Genomic DNA, 22,495 nt, shown 5'->3' on the forward strand with positions numbered 1-22,495 from the left:
GCCTCCTTTTAAGAGAGTCCTTGAGGCCACCTGGAGGTTTGTCTGTGTCCTCAGGGTCACCTGAGTGGTGCAAATGGGTGTGGAGCCTCCTTGGAACTGCTGAAAGGATTCTGTTGTAGACTGGACATAGATGATGTCGTATCCCTCCCCCTCTGTTGAGGGAGGGCAGTTCAGTTTTGATACAGATGGCCTCTTTGACTCCTCTTTCAAACCAGTGGTCCTCTCTGTCCAAAATGTGGATTTTGCTGTCTTCGAAAGAGTGGCCTTTGTCTTTTAAATGCAGATGGATGGCTGAATCTGGTCCTGATGGGTTTGTTCTCCTATGTTGTGCCATGCATTCCTAAAGGAACTCAACCATGTCTGTTCTTGAGAAGGACAGATACCGAAGTTCAAGCTCAAATACTTTGGCCACCTAATGAGAAGGGAAGACTCATTAGAAGAGACCCTGATGTTGGGAAAGATGGAAGGCAAAAGGCTAAGTGGACAGCAAAGGAGGAGATGGTTAGATAGAGTCATTGATGCAATGAATATGAATTTGGGCAAGCTCAGTTAGACAGTGGAGATCGGGGGGAGTGATCTGCTGTGGTCCATGAGGTTGTGAAGAATCAGACCTGACTCAGTGACTCAACAACTATGCTACCTCCATCTCATAACTTGGCATGACCTTTCAGACTTTGAACCAAAAAGACTGTGGCTCAGTTCTGGCCAAATCACAGTTCTTCAATAACTCTGCTGGAGTGAGGGGTCAAAGTTAGCTTCACGTGGATTCGTATATTCCAGTGGCCTGCAGTTTTATTTGGTTCATTGCTATAACTACTGTGCCAGCTTCAGGAAACAGACGAGAAAGGAGCTCCTACAAACTGGCACCGTAATGCCCATAATTCTCTGAACTTGCGACTGATAGGACTTGAAGCCAAATTATCTGATCAGCCTAGTGTCTGATCAGCCAAAAGGTTTTATGGATGCACTAGGCCAGGGGTAGGCAACCTTGGCTCTTTTATGACTCGTGGACTTCAACTCCCAGAATTCCTGAGCCAGCCACGCTGAGGGGAAAGGGAGAGGTTTCCAAGCTGAGCCAAGCTGGCTCAGGAATTCTGGGAGTTGAAGTCCATGAGTCATAAAAGAGCCAAGGTTGCCTACCCTTGACCTAGGCAAACCCTGTTTTTCAAAGTAGAAGGAAATAAGATTATAAATAATTTTGTTGCAGATGAATTGAGCCTTGCTTGTCCCTCCAACCTCCCCCCCCCCGTGAACTTTCATGGGACCAGATTTTTTTTCCCTCTCTTATTCCGTAAGTACAGGTAGTCCTCAACTTACAACAGTTCTTTTAGTGACTATTCAAAGTTACAACGGCACTGAAAAAAGTGATTTATGGCCATTTTCCACACCACTGTTCCGGCATCTCCATGATTATGTGATCAAAATTCAGATGCTTGGCAACTGACTCATATTTATGACAATGTCCTGAGGACATGTGATTCCCTTTTGCGACCTTCTGACAAGCAAAGTCAATGGGGAAGCCAGATTCACTTAACAACCATGTTACTAACTTAACAACTGCAGTGATTCACTTAACAGCTGCGACAAGAAAGATATTAAAATGGGGCAAAACTCACTTAACAACTGTCTCACTTATCGACAGAAATTTGGGGCTCAATTGTGATCATAAGTTAAAGGTTACCCGTAATCTTTATGGAATAAAACTTAACAACCAGGAGATTAGGGGTTCTGATTAAAGTTATTGCTGAAATTAAAACAAATTGTGGACATTTTGCCTGGGAAAAGTGATGAACAGCTTCTTCCGATCTCTGCAAGAACGTTTCTCAGAGAGACCGTTTCTGCAGCGCAATTTTCCCAGAAAGAAATTGTGGTCGATCTGGGTGGTGAGATCCGTGGGCCTTTATTCATCTAGGCTTTCAAAATGGCCATCCTCCCTTCCCACCGTATCATTAGGGTTTTCTCCGTGTTGACCACAGAGCCAAAGGATCTCACACAGAAACATCCCAAGGCTGCATTTTAGTTGACCTCTAGAAAGCCAGTATATACCGTATGAACTGCATTCAAAGACTAAATCACAGTGCCTCATTTTGACAACTTTTTCCATGCTTGGCCTGTCAAATGTGAAGTCTCTAAAGATATTTCACTCAACTCAAGAGCTTCCTATCCTTTTTTCCTTCTTTATCCAAAACTGCTTATTAGAATGTCCTTCTTTAAACATCCCTGTTCTGATTGAGTAATGAGCTTGTGTGTCGTTACTCAAACAAAAAAACACTTTTACCCAATTTGGGGTGATATAGCCAGGTTTCGGAAGCACAAGACTGGTTTTTGAGACACCCTGCCTAAAAAGAATTAGATGTCAGCTCATTTTGATCCTGAAAAAAATGTGCTGCTCAAAACGCTGCATACAGTACTACAGTGTCCTACCTTAGCGGCATGTCTCAGCCTCACTTGATTTTGTTCATTTAGTTCAAACTTTTTTTTTTAATTAATGAGAGGCTAGACCAGGGGTAGGCCACCTTGGCTCTTTTATGACTTGTGGACTTCAACTCCTAGAATTCCTGAGCCAGCCATGCTGAGGGGAAAGGGAGAGGTTTCCAAGCTGAGCCATGCTGGCTCAGGAATTCTGGAAGTTGAAGTCCACGAGTCAGAAAGTGGCCTAGGCCAGGGGTAGGCAAACCTTGGCTCTTTTAGGACTCGTGGACTTCAACTCCCAGAATTCCTGAGCCAGCATGGCTCAGCTTGGAAACCTTTCCTTTTCCCCTCAGCATGGCTGGCTCAGGAATTCTGGGAGCTGAAGTCCACGAGTCATAAAAGAGCCAAGTTTGAAGACCCCTGGTCTAGACTACTACTGTGCATCAACCTGGAAAAGTGCTTCTCAACTTTGGCAACTTTAAGAGGGATGGACTTCAACTCCCAGAATTCCCAGATGGGAAGACAACAAAACTTGTAACTTTTTGGCCCAAAGAAAAGGAACATCTCCCGTTTTGGTCACCATGATATAAAAAAGATAGACTATATAGACTATATCCTTTGAGATTCTAGAAAGAGTGCAGAGAAAAGCAACAATTAGGGGACTGGAAGTTAAAGCATATAAAGAATGGTTGCAGGAATGCGGAATGTGGAATGATGAACAATCACTAGAATAATGATGTGTCTGCATAATTCCTGGAACAGTGCTGTGTTAGTAGTATGTGACTAACCTAATGTGCATTGTACTTGGATACAATGTACGTAGCAAACTCTCCATTGTATACCCGTGAGAAACGAACCTAGTGTATTACAATGTGTATTGCTTTGTTCCTGAGGAAAAGAAAGTATAAAACTGAAGTCGGGGTTCAGAATTGCTTGTTGCTATATCTTTTGAACCTGCGCAATAAATCTCTCTGCTAGAAACCCTCTGGAATTCGCAAGAGTCCTTTTGTTTTTTACAAGAATTCTAACTAATCTAAGGATAAGAAGGACTAGGGGTGACATGATAGCAGTCTTCCAATATTTGACAGCCTGTCACAAAGAGGCGGGGGTCAACCTATTCTCCAAAGCACCAGAAGGCAGGAGAAGAATTAACAGATGGAAACTTACCAATCTAGAACTAAGAAATTTCCTGACAATGAGAACAATTAATCAATGGAAGAGTTTGTCTCCTAAAGTTGTGGGTGCCCCATCACTGGAGCTTTTTAAGAAGAGACTGGACAGCCATTTGTCTGGAATTGAACAGGATCTCCTGCTTGAAAAGACCTCCAAGATCCCTCCCACATCTGTTATTCTGTATTCTGTAACAGCTGTATCTTTCTTTTGCTATAAAAGCTTCCTTATCATGGTGGTTTTTTAAAGCAAAAGGACATAAACTGAGAATGGAGACAGGAAGCAGAAGAGACAGTGCTTTTCGTGTCAAAGCAGGTGCCTACAAATATGGTACCCGGGGCTTAGCAGAGACGTTGCACAGCACAACTCCATGGCCTCTGATGTAATCCCAAAGGCTGTGTAACAGCCAAGTAAGGGCTTTCTGGCATGCAGAACATCTGGGCTTGTATCCTGGCATTCCTGCTCTGAGCCTCTTGTCTATGGAGATTCTCAGTCATCCAGGTCATAGCCCAAAGATGCTTTTTCACGAGGCAACTGGACTTTGTTTTTCTTTGAAGACGTTTTGCTTCCCATCCAAGAAGCTTCTTCAGCTCTGAGTGGATGATGGGGAATGGAAGGATTTGTTGTCCTTCCAAAGGAGACTACAACTCTTTGCAGCAGCTGGTCATTTGCATTCTTTTAAGAGAGTCCTTGAGGCCATCTGGAAGTTTGTCTGTGTCCTCAGGGTCACCTGAGTGGTGCAAATGGGTGGGGAGCCTTCTTGGAACTGCTGAAAGGACTCTGTTGTAGACTGGAGATAGATGATGTCGTATCCCTCCCCCTCTGTTGAGGGAGGGCGGTTCAGTTTTGACACAGACGGCCTCTTGGACCCCTTTCAAACCAGCGGTCCGCTTTGTCCAAAGTGTGGACTTTGCTGTTTCGAAAGAGCGGCCTTTATCTTTTAAATGCTGGATCTTATCCTGATGGGTTTGTTCTCTTATGCTGTGCCAGGTGTTTGTGAAGTGGTTGTTTGGTTTCCCCAATGTACAGATCTGAGTCTTTTGCTTTCTCCAAATGTTTAGGGCAGTTTTATATGCAGGTATAGATAGGGATCATATTATCAGGTCCGCTTTGACTTATGACTGTAATTGACTTTATTAATTATGATTGTAAGTTGCAATGGTCGTATCACGAGTCATGATGTGACTAGACCTGATTTTATGTCTTTTATTGTGGTGGTGGTGGTGGTGCTAGTTACATGAATGCTATGATCATTAAGTAAATCCATCGTTTTACTATTTACTATTTTACTATTTTCCAGAAACTGGAAGTAAACGCCAATTTCCATAAACACCATCACATGACTGTAAGATGCGGCAAGCAGATATAAAATCAGGGCGGTTGCTGACCCCTCATGATGCAGACCCCTGACCGTGGGGAGGGTCCTACCTTGTAACTTTGGAACTGGGTTGAATGTAGCTTGGGGGGGGGGGTGAATGTCCATTGTAACTTTGAACGGTAAGAGTACCTGTATATCAGTGGTTCTCAACCTTTTTAATGCCACGACCCCCCAACCGGTCGTAAATCGAGGACTACTCAACCAGTCGTAAGTCGAGGACTACTCAACTGGTGCAGCACCGTTTGCAGAATGGGACTTTTGGTGGGCTCAGCAGGGCAGAGACAGCCTGGACAATTCCTATTGGCTTTTGAAAGCAATAGAATTAGACTCTATTCAAGAGAGTCTATTCTATTGGCTTTCAAAAGCCAATAGAATAAAAGGGAGTAGCACAGCTAAGGAAAAGGGGGGGAAAATGGCAGACTGCGTTGTTTGGCGACCCCCGTGAAATGGTCGTTCGACCCCAAATGGGGTCCCGACCCACAGGTTGAGAACCACTGCTGTATATAATGGTGAAAGGAGCATCTTGCATTATGGCTGGCTCAGGAATTCTGGGAGTTGAGGTCCACAGGTTAGTAAAAGGGCCACAGTCGCCCACCCCTGCTCCAGAGGGCTTCCAAAAGCAATGCATAATCCTGCTTTTGCCAGCCTGGGCCTTCCCAGAGGGGTTGGACTACAACTCCCATCACCCCTCACCGGCCTTGAAGGATATCCGGTGTGAGAAAGCGAGCGTAAATAAAGTCGGAAATAAATCCTGGTGTTTCCATCTGTAGCAGCAAGGAAGGCAGCTGCTCCTAGGGCAATAAGGATTGGGGGATGGAAACTGGCTGAACTGGAGAGGCCCCAGACAGGACAGGATTCTCTGGATTCTTATCGCAGGAACCGCCTAAGCGAACATGGAAATGTTGAAATAATCCAAGCCTCCAGGCCTTCCTACGTGAACCTCAAGTGGTCCTGTTTTACTCTGGCGTTACAGGGAGTCATCGACTTCCAACCACCGTTGAGCCTAAAATTTCTGTTGCTAAGTGAGCGAAGAAGACTATTGAGACTGGGAATCTATGAAAGGGATAAGGATGAAGTGTAGACGATTGCTACGATAGTCCCATGACTGCAGTTGAGCCCAAAACTTATGTTGGTAAGCGAGACAGTTGTGAGTTTTGCCCTGTGTTATTTACCTTTGGTGCCACAGTTGTTAAGTGAATCACTGCAGTTATTAAGTCAGTAACACGGTCGTTAAGTGAATCCAGCTTCCCCATTAACTTTGCTTGCTAGAAGGTTGTAAGAGGGGATCCCGTGACCCCCCCCCCAGGACACTGAAACCATCATAAATACGAGTCAGTTGCCAAGCCTTTGAATTTTATTCACGTGACTATGGCGATGCTGCAATGGTCATAAACGTGAAAAACAGTCGTCATTTTTTTCAGTGCTGTTGTAACTTCAAACGTTCACTAAACAAACTATTGCAAGTTAAGGACTAACCATGATTTTAGGACATTTGAATAAGTGAAAACCTTGGAAGGATGAAAAAGCTGGACAACTGGATTAGCAGGCCAAAGACCTCTGAGATGATTCGCCCAATCAGGAAGGGTAAAAAAGAATAGGATCTGGACCTCTAGTATCCCATAATGGAAGCTTTCTGGTGCCATCTGATGGCCTGAGAGAGGAACACCCTACTTGCCCAGCCTGTTGGTCGTGTGTCCAAGAGGCACCAGGAACCAAGATGGAATGTGTAAGACTCCGAATTCATGCTCTGGGGTATCTATCCTACCTTCCCAAAAATGTGGTTTGCCCATTTTTGACCTCCGAGGAATAAGCATCAATCCACTTGCTACCCAATGATGTTCTCACCCATTTAACCGTCACACTTCATTGATGGGAGCCAATCCACGTTCAGCCTCTCTCTACCTCCCCTTTAGGGTTACCCAAGAAGGGAAACACTTGAAGTAGTTCTAGCTTACAACAGTTAATTTAGTGACCATTCAGAAGTTACAACGGCACTGGAAAAAGTGACTTAGGACCGTTTTTCAGACTTACGACCGTTGCAGCATCCCCATGGTCACGTGATCAAAACTGACAACTGACTCATATTTACGACGGTTACAGCATCCTGGGGTCACGTGATCCCCTTCTGCAACCTTCTGATAAGCAAAGTCAATGGGAGGGGGGAGCCAGATTCACGTAACAACCATGTTACTAATTTAACAACTGCAGAGATTCACTTAACAACTGTGGCAAGAAAGGTCCCAAAATTTATTTAACAACTGCCTCACTTAACAATTTTGTGCTCAAGTGTTGTCATAAGTCGAGGATGAACTGTACAAACGAAAACATACCCACCAATTGACTTCAAACATACAAGCGTCCTACAATATCACTTCCCACATCATGAATGTAGATATCTGACATTTTAATCTCCATTTTCCTCTCAGGAGCTCAGGGCAGAACAGATGACTTTCTGAGTCATCACTTTCTGATCCCCAGCCTCACGAAGGAAGCTCTCTAATGAGCTTCACAGCTAAGTGACTAAGTTTGTTTGCTAGGCCTCCCTAGTCTTTGTTGTCACTCGTTTCAATCCGCAGGTCAACAACCTTTCTAAATGCCAACGCATCACCTTTCTGGGATGGTGTGATGCCAAAACAAAGATTTAGAAAGGACTGGGATGACAACCACCTTGCACATTCTTCTTTGGAATCTCATCTGTCCTCCTGCAAGCAAACAGAAATCTTGCCAGGATCACGTGAGGCACCTACAATTCTAAACAACAGTCCACTTGCTCCTGGTGGCAATTGGTGGTGGCTTGCTGAAACCCTGTTACAAAACTGTATTAATCTTAGAGCAAAGTGATGCCGATGCAAATTTGCCTCTGGAGCCTGAGAGATTCCACATTGCACCCCTGACCTTTCCTTAAGAATTCTTTTCATTAAAAACATAAACGGGAAACTGACTTGCTATGAACCAATTCACTGGCACCCAGAGCTCTTATTTATTTATAGCAAAGTTTTTAATTTCTCCCCAAATCCCATTATGATGGCCGCCCTAAAGCGTCTCAGGTGGCTGGCTCACCTTCTGATAAATAGGTTTTGTAAGTAAACAATGGCAGCCATTTTGTGACTGCACCCACATTCCCCAATGTCAGCTTGGAAAAAAGCAATCACATGCATATTATTGTGGCATTAAAGCCCTGAGTAATGGCTCAGTAGGTTGTGTGAACTCAGCCAATTGTAATTTATTCAGCACAGATGCCCTGTGCTTACATTTCTGTGTGTTTGCATGTGTGTGTATTTGTGAGCCAGGAGGGGGCTAAGCATGGAGCCTTAGCAGCCCAGATTGGCTTAGCAATTCTCACCCAATTGAGAGCTTAAAAACTCATATTTTTTTCCCTCCCTCTTCTTACAAAGTGAAAAACCTCTGGCTAGCTGAAAAAGACATCCATTAAAAATACGTGAGAGCTAGAATAAATCAATGCACATGAATAGACAAACCCAATTAAAATGACATTTTCGTTCAGTGAAGCAAGTGCAAAAAAAACCCACTGAGATCATTTTGGAAAAACTCCGGTCTCCTAATCATCCCATCTCTCCCGGCCATCCTCACTTTACCACGTTCCAACTGTACAAACTCCAGCCCCCGGGTTGGCTGGCCTTAGCCCCCTCCCACTGCCCTACTCCTTCCACCATCAACTCTTGGGGAGGGGGCCTTTTCTGCACCCCCAATCAGTGGAAAAATCTAGAAAGACCAAACTGAGCTCTACATGCTTTTATCACCCTCTCTCTGAACACCCAGTTTTTCTTGGAGACCGGCTTTCTGCTCTAAAAAGCACACCCATAGCAATATGAGTATGTGGGCGAGCAGACGCCTATGTCTCTGTGTGTCAGTCAAGAGTCAAGCAAACAGCAAAAATCTCAGGCAACCTCTTTCCACTTTCAAAATCACACACAGAACTTTCTGGGTCCACAATGTTTTTTTTAAGGGGTTCAATGGAAAGTGGGACACAGATTTAATACATCTAATTAAGGAACAATTTTGTCTGTTTTTTTTGGGGGGGGGGGAGATTGATTGGCTTTGGAGACTGGGCTCACTGTACTCAAATCTATCAGCAATTGATAAGAGATGCTATAAAGAAATAAACCTGGATTAGGGTTACTATTTGGGATGATTGGGGATGGAAGCCATGGTTACTTTTCCACAAGCTGATTACAATAACAGTTTGTTAACAGAGTCTTTGGGAATTTCAGTCTTGTCTTTCTCTTATTACTGTTCACAATTTTTATTGTGTCTGCATTTTTACATAATATTTCATATTACTGGTTTTTTCTGTTAACCCCTTGGTTATTAACATAGCTTCTAGATGACAGGCTAGCCATTTGTAAGAAGATTTAGTAGCTTAACAATTTAAAATTCTTCTGGTCTGTTTCACAAGGGAAATCAACATTGCTATATTATACTAATCAGCATTCAACTAGAGAGGATGTTAGGTGTAAGCTTCTTTTTCTTTTTTTAAGACACTTTTTTTGGGTTAATGTCTTTTTTGTTGTGTGTGTTTTTTTTTTTTTTCTTTTAAAAAAAGTTCGATGGTTTGTATTTTAATCTTCTTGGAACAAACTAAAATTTTCATAAAAACAAAAACAAAATCAGGCAGACAACCAGAGGACCTGAAGTGTTAGCAAAAGCTCTTACGGCTCTTTTGCTCTTTCTGCTTCGTTGGCTTTGAACTGCTGTTGCTTCGGGCAGAGCACTTTAGGAAAAAGTGTGGGTGCACATAAGAACACCACAAAGGCACATCCAGCATTTTGTTCCTGGTTGGGGGGGGGGCTGAGAGACCAGAAGCAGGAGACTGACTAAAGCCCCTTCCGGCTGTCACTTCCCTACAACTGGCATTCAAGTTAAACTGAATAGAACAGAATAGAATGGAATAACAGAATAATAGAAAGGGACTTCAGAGGTCTTCTAGTCCAGCCCCCTGCCCAGGCAGGAGATATTATACCATCCCAGACAAACTGTCTATTTTTGAAACCTTGCAATGATGGAGCACCCCCAACTCATGGAGTAAAATCTCTGCGGCCCATTTTTGAACTCCTGTTTCAAATTCTGGCTTCTCATCCTGTTTCATCTCAAGTGAAAAGGTTAGGGAAGTGTGGGTCTGCACAGCGTGGTCAAAAACGTCAAGATGGTGGCTACCATGGTTCAATCGAAGCACAGCCTGATTTTTTACTTCTGATTCTGCACAAACACACCCCACCCACTACGTTGCAATTTATTCATTGCTTGCTTATACTCCTAATAAAATATAACTAATGGCAAGCAACTGCATACCCTGAACCATTTCTTTTCCATTGGCAAATGCCACTGGAAGAGATCAGCACCCCAGTCAAGGAAATTATCAGTTCCCACAAACAATCAAGCAGAAAACAATATCCTAATCAAAGAACTGCTAAGGAGAAAACCGCATCCTACGAACACTGACAGGGCAAGTTAGTGTGTACAAATAGACAGCAAACCTCACACCCATTGGCAGTGATGAGATTACCTAGCTTAATGAAATGTCTGAAAGCAAACAACCAAGCTCAGAGAGAGTCCCAAGGACTCTGCAGATCTTCACACGCTAAGGATGCACTTTGCTGTAACCTAAGAAGACTTTCTCAATAGAAGGGTCCTACCTAAACCATGGCATTTGTTCCCTGATGGGTTACAATCTAGCCCTGAAAGCCTTCACTGCCTTACATGGACCTTTCCTTGATAACAAACAACTGCCTCTTCATTCCAGCTGCTCTGTACATTCCCTTGTATCGTGGAGATTTTACATAATTTAAACTGTAGGATCTCTTTGAACTGTTTTAGGGCAGACAGTTTTTCAGAGTGAATTGCTTGAAGTAGTTTGCATCCTCAATTCTGCCCTCACAACTACCACCAGAGGTTATGGCTGCTCTAAATCTGGAAGTTTTCAAGAAGAGATTGGACAACCATTTGTCTGAAATGGCATAGGGTTGCCTGCCTGAGCAGGGGGTTGGACTGGAAGATCTCTAAGGTCCTTCAGTTCATTGATAGCTTCAATGAATAGCCAGAGCTTTCAGGTGCTACATTATTGTGCAACTAATACATCACAATAAAACCAATACAAAACCAGACACATCACTAGAAGCCAAAATAACAAGACTACATCTGATTTACTTTGCCAATGTCATGTGTGCAAATTCATTGGAGAAGGCAATGACACTAGGAATGGTTACTGGATCAAGAAGTAGGGGCAGGCAAAGAGCTGGCTGGCTCCATACCATCAAAGCTGATACAAAGATGAACATCCAACAACCGGAAAAAGCTGTGCATGATACAGTAGCATGGAGAGCATGTGGCTATAAACTCACCAAGAGTCGGACATGACTGAATGGTTAAAACAAACAAACGTCACAATACACCTAGCCAGCTGACAATTCTGGTCTCAACATATCTCAAAAGCCACAGTGGCAATTGCAGCTGAGTATACAAGAAGTTATCCCGAAACATCTTTGCCAAAAATCCAATGTGAGAATGTAACAGCTCCTACCAAATCTATATCCCCATCAATGCAAAAAAAGGGAATTCTTAAAAAATATCCCAGTGATTGGTGATTATTATTTTTTTAATGAAAAGGTGATTTAGCAGATCAGTTTAAATGGGATTTAACAGAAATTATAACCCCTTAAACATAATCTCACCTATGGAAACAATCAAAGATGAGATAATGCAAAGGAATTTAGGGCTGTCCTTGGAGAAAGAAAAAATTAGAGAAGGTTTTACACAGTCAGAGACGGAAGGAAGCATGAAAAAGAAACTCAAAATAACAATCTTTGATTTTATTGGCATAAGATGAGGCAGAGAGAAATTTAGAAAGCTTTCAAGATTGTGTTATTCTACTCTGCAACAAGAGACAGCTTTCCTGGAATCACATCTGTGTCTTACCTGCCTACCTGAAGGGCTGATATTTGGAAATATTTTTTATTTTGGGGGGGGGGGATAAGAGAAAGTAAGAAAAGATTAACTTACTGTAATGGAGAAATGCAGGATCTATCACCAGAACAACATTGGTGAAAAATCCATGATAGACAAAGAATATTTGGAAGCAACTCAGACAAACACTTTCCTAATTTATAAGAAGGGGGAGGAGGTACAGCACAATCGGCTTTGCAAGATTCTGTGATTGTAGCCACTCTCAATCAAAGTAGTTTTAGCCTCCCTGAGAAGTACATTTCTTGGTCTGGTCTACTCAGTAGAGCTGCTAGATACGGAGACCTGTGCCAGAGACTTCTGCAGGTGAGGATGGGGTCAAAAAGATCATGATTGACAATTGATAATCAAAGCTCTGCCCCTTTTTCCCATGTATGTATTCTTGATAAAATTGCTTCAGTTTCTCTCTTTTGTTGCAAGTAGCTGGTTGGCTTTGTTTAAAATGTAGCCAAGGAACCAAAATATAATTACAGACAAACTTTGTTGGGCTCAGAACTACGCAGGGCTGACTTCACCCTTACTTCCCCTAATCCTAAAAGTGAAGGAAAAGCAAGATTATTAGGCCCATCCCAACAGTGGCGACCAATTTCTACAGCTGTTTCCAAGTTGGAGTCCCACTTATGTATAGTCAGGTGCCTGGTGGGCATGGCCCATTGGGTGGGTGTGGCTTCGGTGGTAACGGCAGACTGGGTGGGACTAAAAAGTTCAATCAATCAATTCCAACTTTGCAAGATCTTTTTTTTTTTCCCACAGAGAAGTTGAAATTGACTGATTGATTGAAACTTTTTTTTTTTTTTTTGCACACGGCGGCAGAGGCCTAAAGCAAGAAGGTTTTATAAATCCCAGCTGAAGGCCTAGGACTGGGGCGACGGCACGCGTGCCCACAGAGAGGGCTCTGAGTGCCACCTGTGGCACGCATGCCATAGGTTCGCCACCACGGCCTATACGATTTCAGACAAATGGCTGTCGAGTCTCTTCTTGAAAACCTCCAGTGATGAAACACACAACTTCTGGAGGCAAGCCATTCCACTGATTAACCGTTTTAACTGCCAGGAAATTTCTCCTTCGTTCTAGCTCAGAGGTCCCCAACCTTTTGGGCACCAGGGACCGGTTCCGTGGAGAGAAGTTTTTCCGTGGACCAGAGAGTGCGTGGTTTTGTGTGCTGCCTGCATCCCACAGATGGGGCTTTGCTTGTTTATATGGACCAGATGCTGCCATGTCGCGGCCCGGTAGAGGTCCACAGACCGGAGGTTGGGGACCCCTGTTCTAGCTTACTTCTCTCCTTGATTAGTTTCCATCCGTTGCTTCTTGTCCTGCCTTCAGGTGCTTTGGAGAATAATTTGCCCCACTCTTCTTTGTGACAGCCTCTCAAATATTGGAACACTGCTATCACGTCTCCCCTGTTTTTCCTTTTCACCGCAACTGCAACTTCCAATTCCTGCAACTGTTCTTCCTATGTTTTGGCTTCCAGCCCTATCTCTAACATAGCAACCCCCCCCCAATCTTTTGGGCACCAGGTACCAGTTCCGTGGATAGTTTTCCTGTGGACCAGAGGGGGCCTGGTTTCGCGTGCTGCCTGCATCCCACGGAGGCAGCTTCACCTGTTTGAGCGGCCCGGTTCCTGGCATGCTGTGACCCAGTGCAGGTGCACAGGCCGGGGGGGGGGGGTTGGGGACCTCCGCACTAAGGCCAAAGATAGGTGTGTTGGAGCAAACTTGTTGATATGAACTCAAGAGTTCCACTGCTCCCTTTGCAGGCAGCCTCCCCCCCCCAGCCCCCAAGATGGCAAACAAATGCAAAACATGTATTGTTGGGGAAACAAGAACAAGATAGCCGGACACAGAATCTGAGTTTTGATTGGGCTAAGCTCAGCAAGGGCACCAAAGGGCAGCTGAAAGAGCATCACCTGCCTTCTCTCTTGTACTTGACCTGAGAGGTCATCCATCCTCCCTTTTAAAGGAAAGGTGGGGGGGAGAAGATGGGGAAGGGCCCAGCCCCACTGCTTCCACTCTCCTGCTCTCAGTCTGCAGGATTTAGAAAAGATCAGAGATCCTGCTAGACGCAGGAGCCACAAGTGGTCACTCACTGGCCCCCACTGGCTTTGCTCGTCAGAAGCCGACTGGGAAAAATCACAAATGGCCATCACATGACCCAGGACACGGCAACCGTGTGACTGCATAGACCCTGTGACAGTCATAACTGCGAGGACTGATCATAAGTCACTTTGTTCAGCATCACTGTAACTCTGAACATGAATGGCTGTAAGTTGAGAAGTACCTGTGGTTGTTTGTCTTTCCCTTTGAAGCCGTTTTAAGTTACTAAATCAAAGATCAGCATATCGGAAAGGAAGCAATAGCTTCCAAGTGGAAGAAGGTATTTTGAGGCATTGTTTGAAAATTTTAAACCCAGCACAGGGGATTCCCTTGACTTGGAAGTTTATAGAAACTAACTCAATCTGTGCGGGGGAATTCCCCTGTCAAGAGGGGAAAAAAATAGAGTAAAATGAAATGTGTTTTGTATATAAACAATAATGCTGCCTGACTAATTTATGGCCTATGCAAGAAGCAACTGGTGCTCCTAAGATTATTTTGAGTGATTTTACAGGAAGAAATCTTCCCATAACATGGAGCAATTCACTCCAAGCCCAGGTAATCTGGTCCCATTTTGATCAGTTTTGAAATGTTGGCACAGTTCCAAATCTTTTGTTTGCACATAGGTAATTTCCCTTTAAAGGAGGAAAAGAATCTAAAATACTTTGGCTTCTCCAGCTTCCAGGTTTGACTCCAATCAGCTAGGCTACAATTCCCATTAGCTGCAAATAGTTCAAAAACTCCAAGTCCGAGGCAATCCATTTTAACGCACTACAAGGCAAACACAACCTTGAAAATAAGACACAACTATTTACTGCAATATCCTCTGAACTCCATTTTTAAAAAAATATCTCAGAACAATCACATTAATAATTTTGTTATATTTGCTATAAATGTATATCACCCATTTTATATCAGTGCTATGCTTTGGGCGGATGTGTTTAGTATAACAATAGTAGCTACAAACTTTATTTTTTTTTCCCCTGTAGCTTGAATTGTACACCGATTCCGGTCATTCTATAACACTGTACAGCACAACTTTCTGAATATTTTCTTTCAAGTCAAGGTTGCATATGATTTCATAACCCCATTAAATTCTGAGACAACCTCCAGGCCTAGATGCAGAGTTTGCTCTCACCTGTGGTCAGGTTAGCCTGAACTGGCTTGGCTCAAACAAGCTAATTATTTTGATGTTTTCACAAGAAGTTGTGTACAAAGGCAACTACTCTGATCCTGATGCTCTTTCTGACACATCAACTGACCAACAGATTCCGATTCAGTCCACGGACTAAACTCACAAGAAACCACAGCAATTTAAGGCCAACACAGTTGGCTTCTAATTCATAATTCACTAGTAAAGGAGAATCTTTGTAGCTCAGGGTTGAAATGAGGAGTCCTTGACACGCTCTCAACTTGGTTGTTTTCTTCCAGACATTTCATTACCCAAACTAGGTAACATCATCAGTGTTAATCAACTGGCACTCATGATGTTACCAAGTTTGGATAATGAAACATCTGCAAGAAAACCACCATGCTCAAGGACTCCTCATAATTCCCTGCGTAGGCTAGAGGCTGAACCAGTTTCTACAATCTAAAGCACAATTAAAAGAGGTTTTCTGTTATCTATTTTTAAGCCAGGTTCTCCCTCCACGTTGCAGCGGCCTTCGGCTAACAAGTCAGAGTGAAAAGGAAGCAGACAGTTCTAAGCAGAAATTATATTTCCAAGAGGGCCCATTTCAAAATCATCAACCAAAACCATTCAGTATAGTTTTGGGCCCTGTCAAAAGCCAAGAGGGAATCCTGGAGACAGCCAGACCCAACCTGACCTCTTCTCTAGACAGCCACAACCACCCACGTCCACCACCCCAAGTCAACGCCACCTCATAGGATGATGGGAATTGTGGTCCAAGAAATTTAGCAGGGACCAGATTGGAGAGGGAGACTCAGGGGGGGACTTATTCTTTCTCGACGTTCCCTTCCCACGGGATCTCCCCCACCCTTTGAACGGAGCCCAGTGTAGCCCAAGCAATGTGGGGTGACCCGTATGCACCCCGACTTTCTGAAGTCCCCCACTGGTGGGGAAAGGATGGACCTCTGGAGTCCTAGAGCAACCGCGTGGGGTGGGTTTAGGCAGCAGCCCGGCCCGGCCGGAGCAAGGCGGCTTTTCCTCCAGGCTGCTTCGCAGACTTCGACCCGCCGTCCCCCTTGGCTTGCCTGGCCCGACGTTGGGGCGCCTGGCCCGGGAGAGACTCGAGAGGTCCTTTCAGGGCCAGGACACGGTCGGGTTCAGCCCGGCGCGGCAGCCGGGCGGCGGGGCGCCCTTCCGCCCGAACGGGACGGGGCGCCAACCGGGCAGGAAATCAGCGACGCCGCGCCCGGCCGCTGCCCGTCGGAAGGAGCCGGGAAGGGGCTGCGCGACCGGAGCACCCGACCCGGCTCTCCTCCGCGCGGGGCGCGCCTGCTGCTGTCCCGGGGCCGCGAAGGGGCGGGAGGGTCCAGCCCGACGGGGCGGCGGCGAGAGCCTCACCTGCGCGGAACTCCAGCGTGGGATCCTTCTCGGTGCCGCCGACCTCGTCCTGCAGCAGGACGTAGAGCATCCCGAAGGAGTTGTGGATGCCGAAGATGGAGCCGTGGCACCAGGTGGCGGCCAGCACCACCACCCAGCCGAAGCCGCCGTCGGGGGGCGTGAAGTCGGGGGCCGCCGCGGGCCCCGGCCGCCTCCCGCGGGCCCCCGACCCTGCCCGGCCGCCCTCCTCCTCCTCCTCCTCCTCCGCCGGCTCCTCCGCCTCCAGGGCGCCCTTCTCCTCCGACAGCGCCTGCTCCTGCCGCCGCAGCGCCATCGCGCGCGCCCCCGACGCCGCCCGGGGCCGGCTCAGCTGCGCGGGCGGCTGGGCCGAGCCGAGCCGAGCCGAGCCGGGTCTGGGCCGCTGCTGGCGCTGCCGCTGGGCTGCTGGCTGAGCTGAGCTGCGGCGGCCGAGCCGGTCCCCACGCCTCCCGGCTGCCCGGCCGCGCTCCGCCCCCGCCCGCCCGCCCTCCGCGCCGCGCCGGAGCCTCCCCCGCGCCGCCCGGCCCGCCTCCCTCGCCGCCGGAGGCCGCCTCGGCCCTCTGGCGCCCGGCGCGGCCCTGGGGCTGGCGGGCAGGAGCGGCTCCTTCCCGGCGCGCCGGGCTCCGGGCCTGGGAAGCGGCCAGGCGGCGGGGAAGAGGGCGGGGCGGCGGCGGCGATGCCCGCACGTGCGTCGGAGGCCAGCCGGCCGGCCGGCCCGCGAGGAGGGGAAGCGGCGCCTACCGAGCGGGCGCTGGGGCTCCGGCCGCGCCCCTCTCGCCTGCGACGAGGCGGGGGAGGGTCGGGAGGGGGGCGAAAGGCTGCGCGGCGGGGAAAGGAGCTCCCGCGACCCCGCCGCTGCGATGGCGCTCGGGAGGAGGCTGGAGAGGGGCGGGCAGGTCCGGGGGGGGGGCAGCTGGAAGAGGGTGAGAGGCGCCCGTGGGCTCCGTGGACGCGGGGGGGAGACCCCTTCCCTGGTCGGCCGGGGGGGCGGCGGGCTCTCCTTGCAAGACGCGCGGGGTGGGGGTGGGGTCCCCGTGGGGTCCCCAACGGGTGGGAAGGGAAGGGGACGCCCCCACGCGTGTACGGTGAGTCCCCCCTTCCTCTGCCCCTTCCCCTTCCGTGGCCACGGTTAACTTTCTCTCCCCCCCCCCCGTTTAGACTGTAGAATGACCCGGAGCCATTCAAATCACCCAAATGCACCCTGGCTTCGCTTTTTATTCGGGAAACCGACTCCAAGGTCAGCAACGCGGGTGCACGAGAGGACCCGCGAGTGGACCGTGGAGCGGAGAGAGAGGGGGGAGGGAGGGAGGGACACGCGTGTCCGCGAAGCCGAGGCTCGCTTTGTTTCCGTGCCGGGAGGAGGATGGCGGGCTCCAGGTTGGTGGGCGCGAGAGGGCAGCCCGCGGCTCCGAGGCGCGTCTGCTCCGCGCCGCGTTGGAGGCTCCGGCGGTGCCCGCCGCTTGGCTCTCCGCCAGGCCTCGGTCCTGCGAACCGGAGGAGCCGCTTCTGGCCGGCCGGCGTGCGGCTCTCTGCGCCTCTTTCCTCCCCTCCCCGGACGATTGTGGGGAGCCGCTTGTGCGTCCTTGGCAGCCCCTGCGGGAAAGAGCGTGTGCCAAGGCCGAAACGCCGCGCTTTTCTGCCGCTTCTCCTCCGTGGGTCGAAGAGGCAGACGCGATTTCCTTGCCCCGCTTCCTGTCATCTGCGCTGGAAAGGAGGACAGTTGGGGCTGTTCTGTTACCGGTGCCTGTTGCTTGTTTTATTAGTCGTTGCTCAACCAGGGAAAATGGGTTAAATTGATTTTCAGGAGCTGCAGAATGCCTCCAAGTAAAAGGTGCAGCAATTACCCAGCCCATTTTCCCTGCTAGGGCGCGCGCGCGCGTGTGTGTATGTGTGTCTCCAGACCTTATTGGACTACCATCCCCAGCAGCTCTAAAAAGCACCGTGGAAGAGTGGGGAATGCTGGGAGTTGCAGTTCATCAGCATCTGGGAAAACATGACTCTCCACAAATCCATCCTTCCTTTCCTTCCTTCTTTCCATCTCCTTCCCTTCCCCTTCAATCTCTCCTTCCTTCCTTCCTTCCTTCCTTCCTTCCTTCCTTCCTTCCTTCCTTCCTTCCTTCCTTCCTTCCTTCCCCCTTCAATCTCCTTCCTTCTTTCCATCTCCTTCCCTTCCCCTTCAATCTCTCCTTCCTTCCTTCCTTCCTTCCTTCCTTCCTTCCTTCCTTCCCCCTTCAATCTCCTTCCTTCTCCATCTCCTTCCTTTCCCTTTCAATCTTCCTTTCTTCCTTCCCCTTCCCTCCCTCCCTATATTTTTGAGCAAGGAAGAGAAAGCTTCTCCAGCAAGCATTGCTATGGCTGAAAATATGATTGGAATCTGAATATATGGGGTTGGGAAGATCTGGAATAATCAAATGTCATTTTTTTTAAAAAAAAAAAAACCATAGGTTTGGAGAGGTGCAAACAGCTGGGATTGTCCCAGCAGAGGTGGAGCCTTAGGGTAAGGGTGGAGCCTAGCAATACCTGCTGTGGTTGGAGCATGCTCAGATAGACGCTAGTCGATAGGCACTAGGGCACTAGGGCTCAATGGATGGCAAGCAGAAGGTCAAGCTGTTTTTCAGAATTGATCTTTGGGACATAACCAAATCCAGTGGAATCTGTTCATACTTGATTTCAGCCATTGTTGAATGCAGGTAGTTACAGCCATTCATTGAGTAACCATTCAAATTTACAATGGCGCTGAAAAAGTGACTTATGAACATTTTTCACACAACTGTTGCAGCATCCCCATTGTCATGTGATCAAAATTTGGACACTTGCAACTGGTTCCTATTTATGACGGTTGCAACATCCTGGGATCACGTGATCCCCTTTTGTGATCTTCTGACAAGCAAAGTCAGTGGGGAAGCCGGCTTCACTTAACAACTGTGTTACTAACTTAACAACTGCAGGGATTCGCAACTACCTTGCTTATCAGCAGAAATTGACACAAGGGTAGTTTTCCCCCCATGCCATCACTCTGCTAAACAATTAATTCCCACAACACTGTCAAACTCCCTAGTAGAGCTGTATTACTGTTACTCTCCTCATCTTCCTTATTGTCGATCTCCTTATCTTCTTAGGACTATAACTTGGTTGCTTGTATCTTACAATTTATATTGTTTTATTTAGTATCCTAGTATGATTGTTTGCTTATTTGGTATTCTATGACTATCAGTGAGTGTTGTAGCTTATGATTTATGATGATTGTATTTTATGATTATGATCATGCTTTATCATCTGTTGCTTGTATGTACACTGAGCGCTTCTGCACCGAAGACAAATTCCTTGTGTGTCCAACCACACTTGGCCAATAAAGAATTCTATTCTATTCCATTCTATTCTATTCTATTCTATTCTATTCTATTCTATTCTGCATTCTATTATATTCTATTCTATTCCATTCTATTCTATTCTATTCTATTCTGCATTCTATTCTATTCTATTCTATTCTATTCTGCATTCTATTCTATTCCATTCCATATTCTATTCTATTCTATTCTATTCTGCATTCTATTCTATTCCATTCCATATTCTATTCTATTCTAAGCTGTAAGCTCCTGTTGGCTGTGTTTACAATGCATGCAAAGCCATGATGGAGTCTTTTGATTTGGCTTTGGGGATTGTGTGACATCTGCTTTCAAGGAAGAGGATGATGACCTTGCAGGATTAATATTAATATGACATCTGCCCCCAGTTGTTATAGCGTACAGGTAGTCAACTTTTGCTCATGTATTTAATGACTGTTTGAAGTTACGATGATGCTGAAAAATCTGACAACTAGTCTTCATGCTTCTTTTTTTTTAAAAAAAAAACAAGTTTTATAAATTTTTCAAATTTTTACATCCAAGTGCTTAGGAAGCAGCATGGTGATAGGGTAATCAATAGTCCAATAACAAAATCATTCATGTGTATCTCAGGTTACATCAATAAAGATTCCCTCTCTAGTTCCCTTAAATATTAATACATTTCTAACTAAAGCTCAATCAATCAGTACATTTATCAATGGCATTTTACTTATACATATCCAAGTCCTGTTTTTAAGTTTACTTAATTCCAATTGCCATGTTCCAATTTTGCCTTTTAAAACCAATATTTAAGTTTCGGATAACCTTAATTTCCCTCATTTCATTATAAAATAGTTAACATAACTAGAATAGACATGTTGTTCCAAAATTTACCTTCTTACTTTGTTCATAAATATACTCTATTTCATTTACTAGCAAAATATCTTCCATTATCACAAATGTATTTCCATCTGACAATCAAAACTATAATCTAACAATTCATTTTAATTTCCCTTATAAGTCTTCAACCTGGATATTAAACCAATCGCTCCAAAAACACTTCTGACCATCACAGTCTCCCTGTGGTCATGGGATTGCAATTTAGGCACTTGGCAACCAGTATATATTTATGACAGTTGCAATATGCTGGGATTATGCAATCACCATCTGCAACCAGCTTTCTAACCAGCTTCGGACAAGCCAAGTCAATGGAGAAAGCTGGATTTGTTTAACAACCACGACCAAATGTTGTAAAGCAGGCACGAGTTACTTAACTGTATTGCTTAGTAGTGGAAGTTCCGGTCCCAATTTCATTGTAAGATAAGGACCTTTTGTAGTTCCCTAATCTCCTAATTTAGTCACCTTATGAAAGAAGGCAAAGATTCTTCATATGTCTATGGAGATTCTCAGTCATCCAGGTCATAGTTATCCCAAAGATGCTTTTTCACGAGGCAGCTGGACTTTCTTCTTCTTTTTTTTTTTTAAAGACATTTTGCTTCTCATCCCAGAAGGTGAAGAAGCGAAACGTCTTCAAAGAAAAACAAGAAAGTCCAGTTGCCGCCTGAAAAAGCATCCTTGGGATTCTTCGTATGGTTCACTTACTCTCCATCTGGTTCTGGCTGCTTCTCCACGTGCTTCAGTGTTTGAAGCCCAACTCCCACACCCTTCCTTGGCATGGTTTCAACTTAACTCAGTCTCAGACTTGTGGATTTCAATTCCCAGAATTCCCCAGCCAGCTATGAGGAATTCTGGGAATTGGAGTCCAGAGGCCGCGAAGTCGCTGGAATTGTTTCTCCGTGACTTAAACCAACACAAACATTCCTAAGCGAGCAAATACACAAGATGTGACACACCCAAATCCGCTTTTTTTGTTGCGCCAGCTCAGACCTAAACAAGGCCAAGTCCTGGTTGGTCCTCAAAGAGGAGTCTAGCTACAGGAAGTGCAATGACAATAGGCTAAACCGGGAATCGAAAGAAGCTGTTTCATCCAGGAAAAAGGGGTTTTGTGCCTCAGCCAAGATCACAGCCTGGACGTTTCCGTGAGGAAAGCTTGACTCAAAGCTGTTCCGGGCTGAGCAGCTGTTTGCAGGATGAGGGTTGATTGGGTTGATGCCAATATGGGTTTGACGGAAGAACCACTGTTACCCCAAAGATGCTTTTCCAGGAGGCAACTGGACTTCCTTTTTTTTCTTTGAAGATATTTCGCTTCTCATCCAAGAAGCTTCTTCAGCACTGTGAGAAGGACCTTGGAGTCCTGGTGGACAATCACTTAAATATGAGCCAGCCGTGTGCTGCAGCTGCTAAAAAGGCCAACACAGTGCTAGGCTGCATTAACAGAGATAGAATCAAGATCATGTGAAGTATTAATACCACTTTACAATGCCTTGGCAAGGCCACATTTGGAATACTGCATCCAGTTTTGGTCACCACGATGTAAAAAAGATGTTGAGACTCTAGAAAGAGTACAGAGAAGAGCAACAAAGATGATTAGGGGACTGGAGGCTAAAGCATATAAGGAACGGCTGCTGGAATTGGGTGTGTCTAGTTTAATGAAGAGAAGGATGAGGGGGACATGATAGCAGCGTTCCAGTATCTCAGG

The 22,495-nt window shown here is 46.2% G+C and overlaps 1 protein-coding gene across 1 annotated transcript in view; it reads right to left on the reverse strand.

The window, feature by feature from the left end:
• LOC120299617 (monocarboxylate transporter 8-like) overlaps window positions 1-16,996 on the reverse strand; it is an 87,059-nt gene extending 70,063 nt beyond the window's left edge. The window contains exon 1 of the mRNA XM_039324596.1: window positions 16,556-16,996. Within this exon, the coding sequence (XP_039180530.1) occupies window positions 16,556-16,868 (313 nt within the window). The 5' untranslated portion in view covers window positions 16,869-16,996. The remainder of the gene's footprint in view (window positions 1-16,555) is intronic.
• Window positions 16,997-22,495: the final 5,499 nt, after the last annotated feature.

This window comes from Crotalus tigris, unplaced genomic scaffold (assembly GCF_016545835.1).
Source record: "Crotalus tigris isolate CLP2741 ecotype Arizona unplaced genomic scaffold, ASM1654583v1 scf7180000024303.721469, whole genome shotgun sequence".
Classification (NCBI taxonomy): Eukaryota; Metazoa; Chordata; class Lepidosauria; order Squamata; family Viperidae; genus Crotalus; species Crotalus tigris.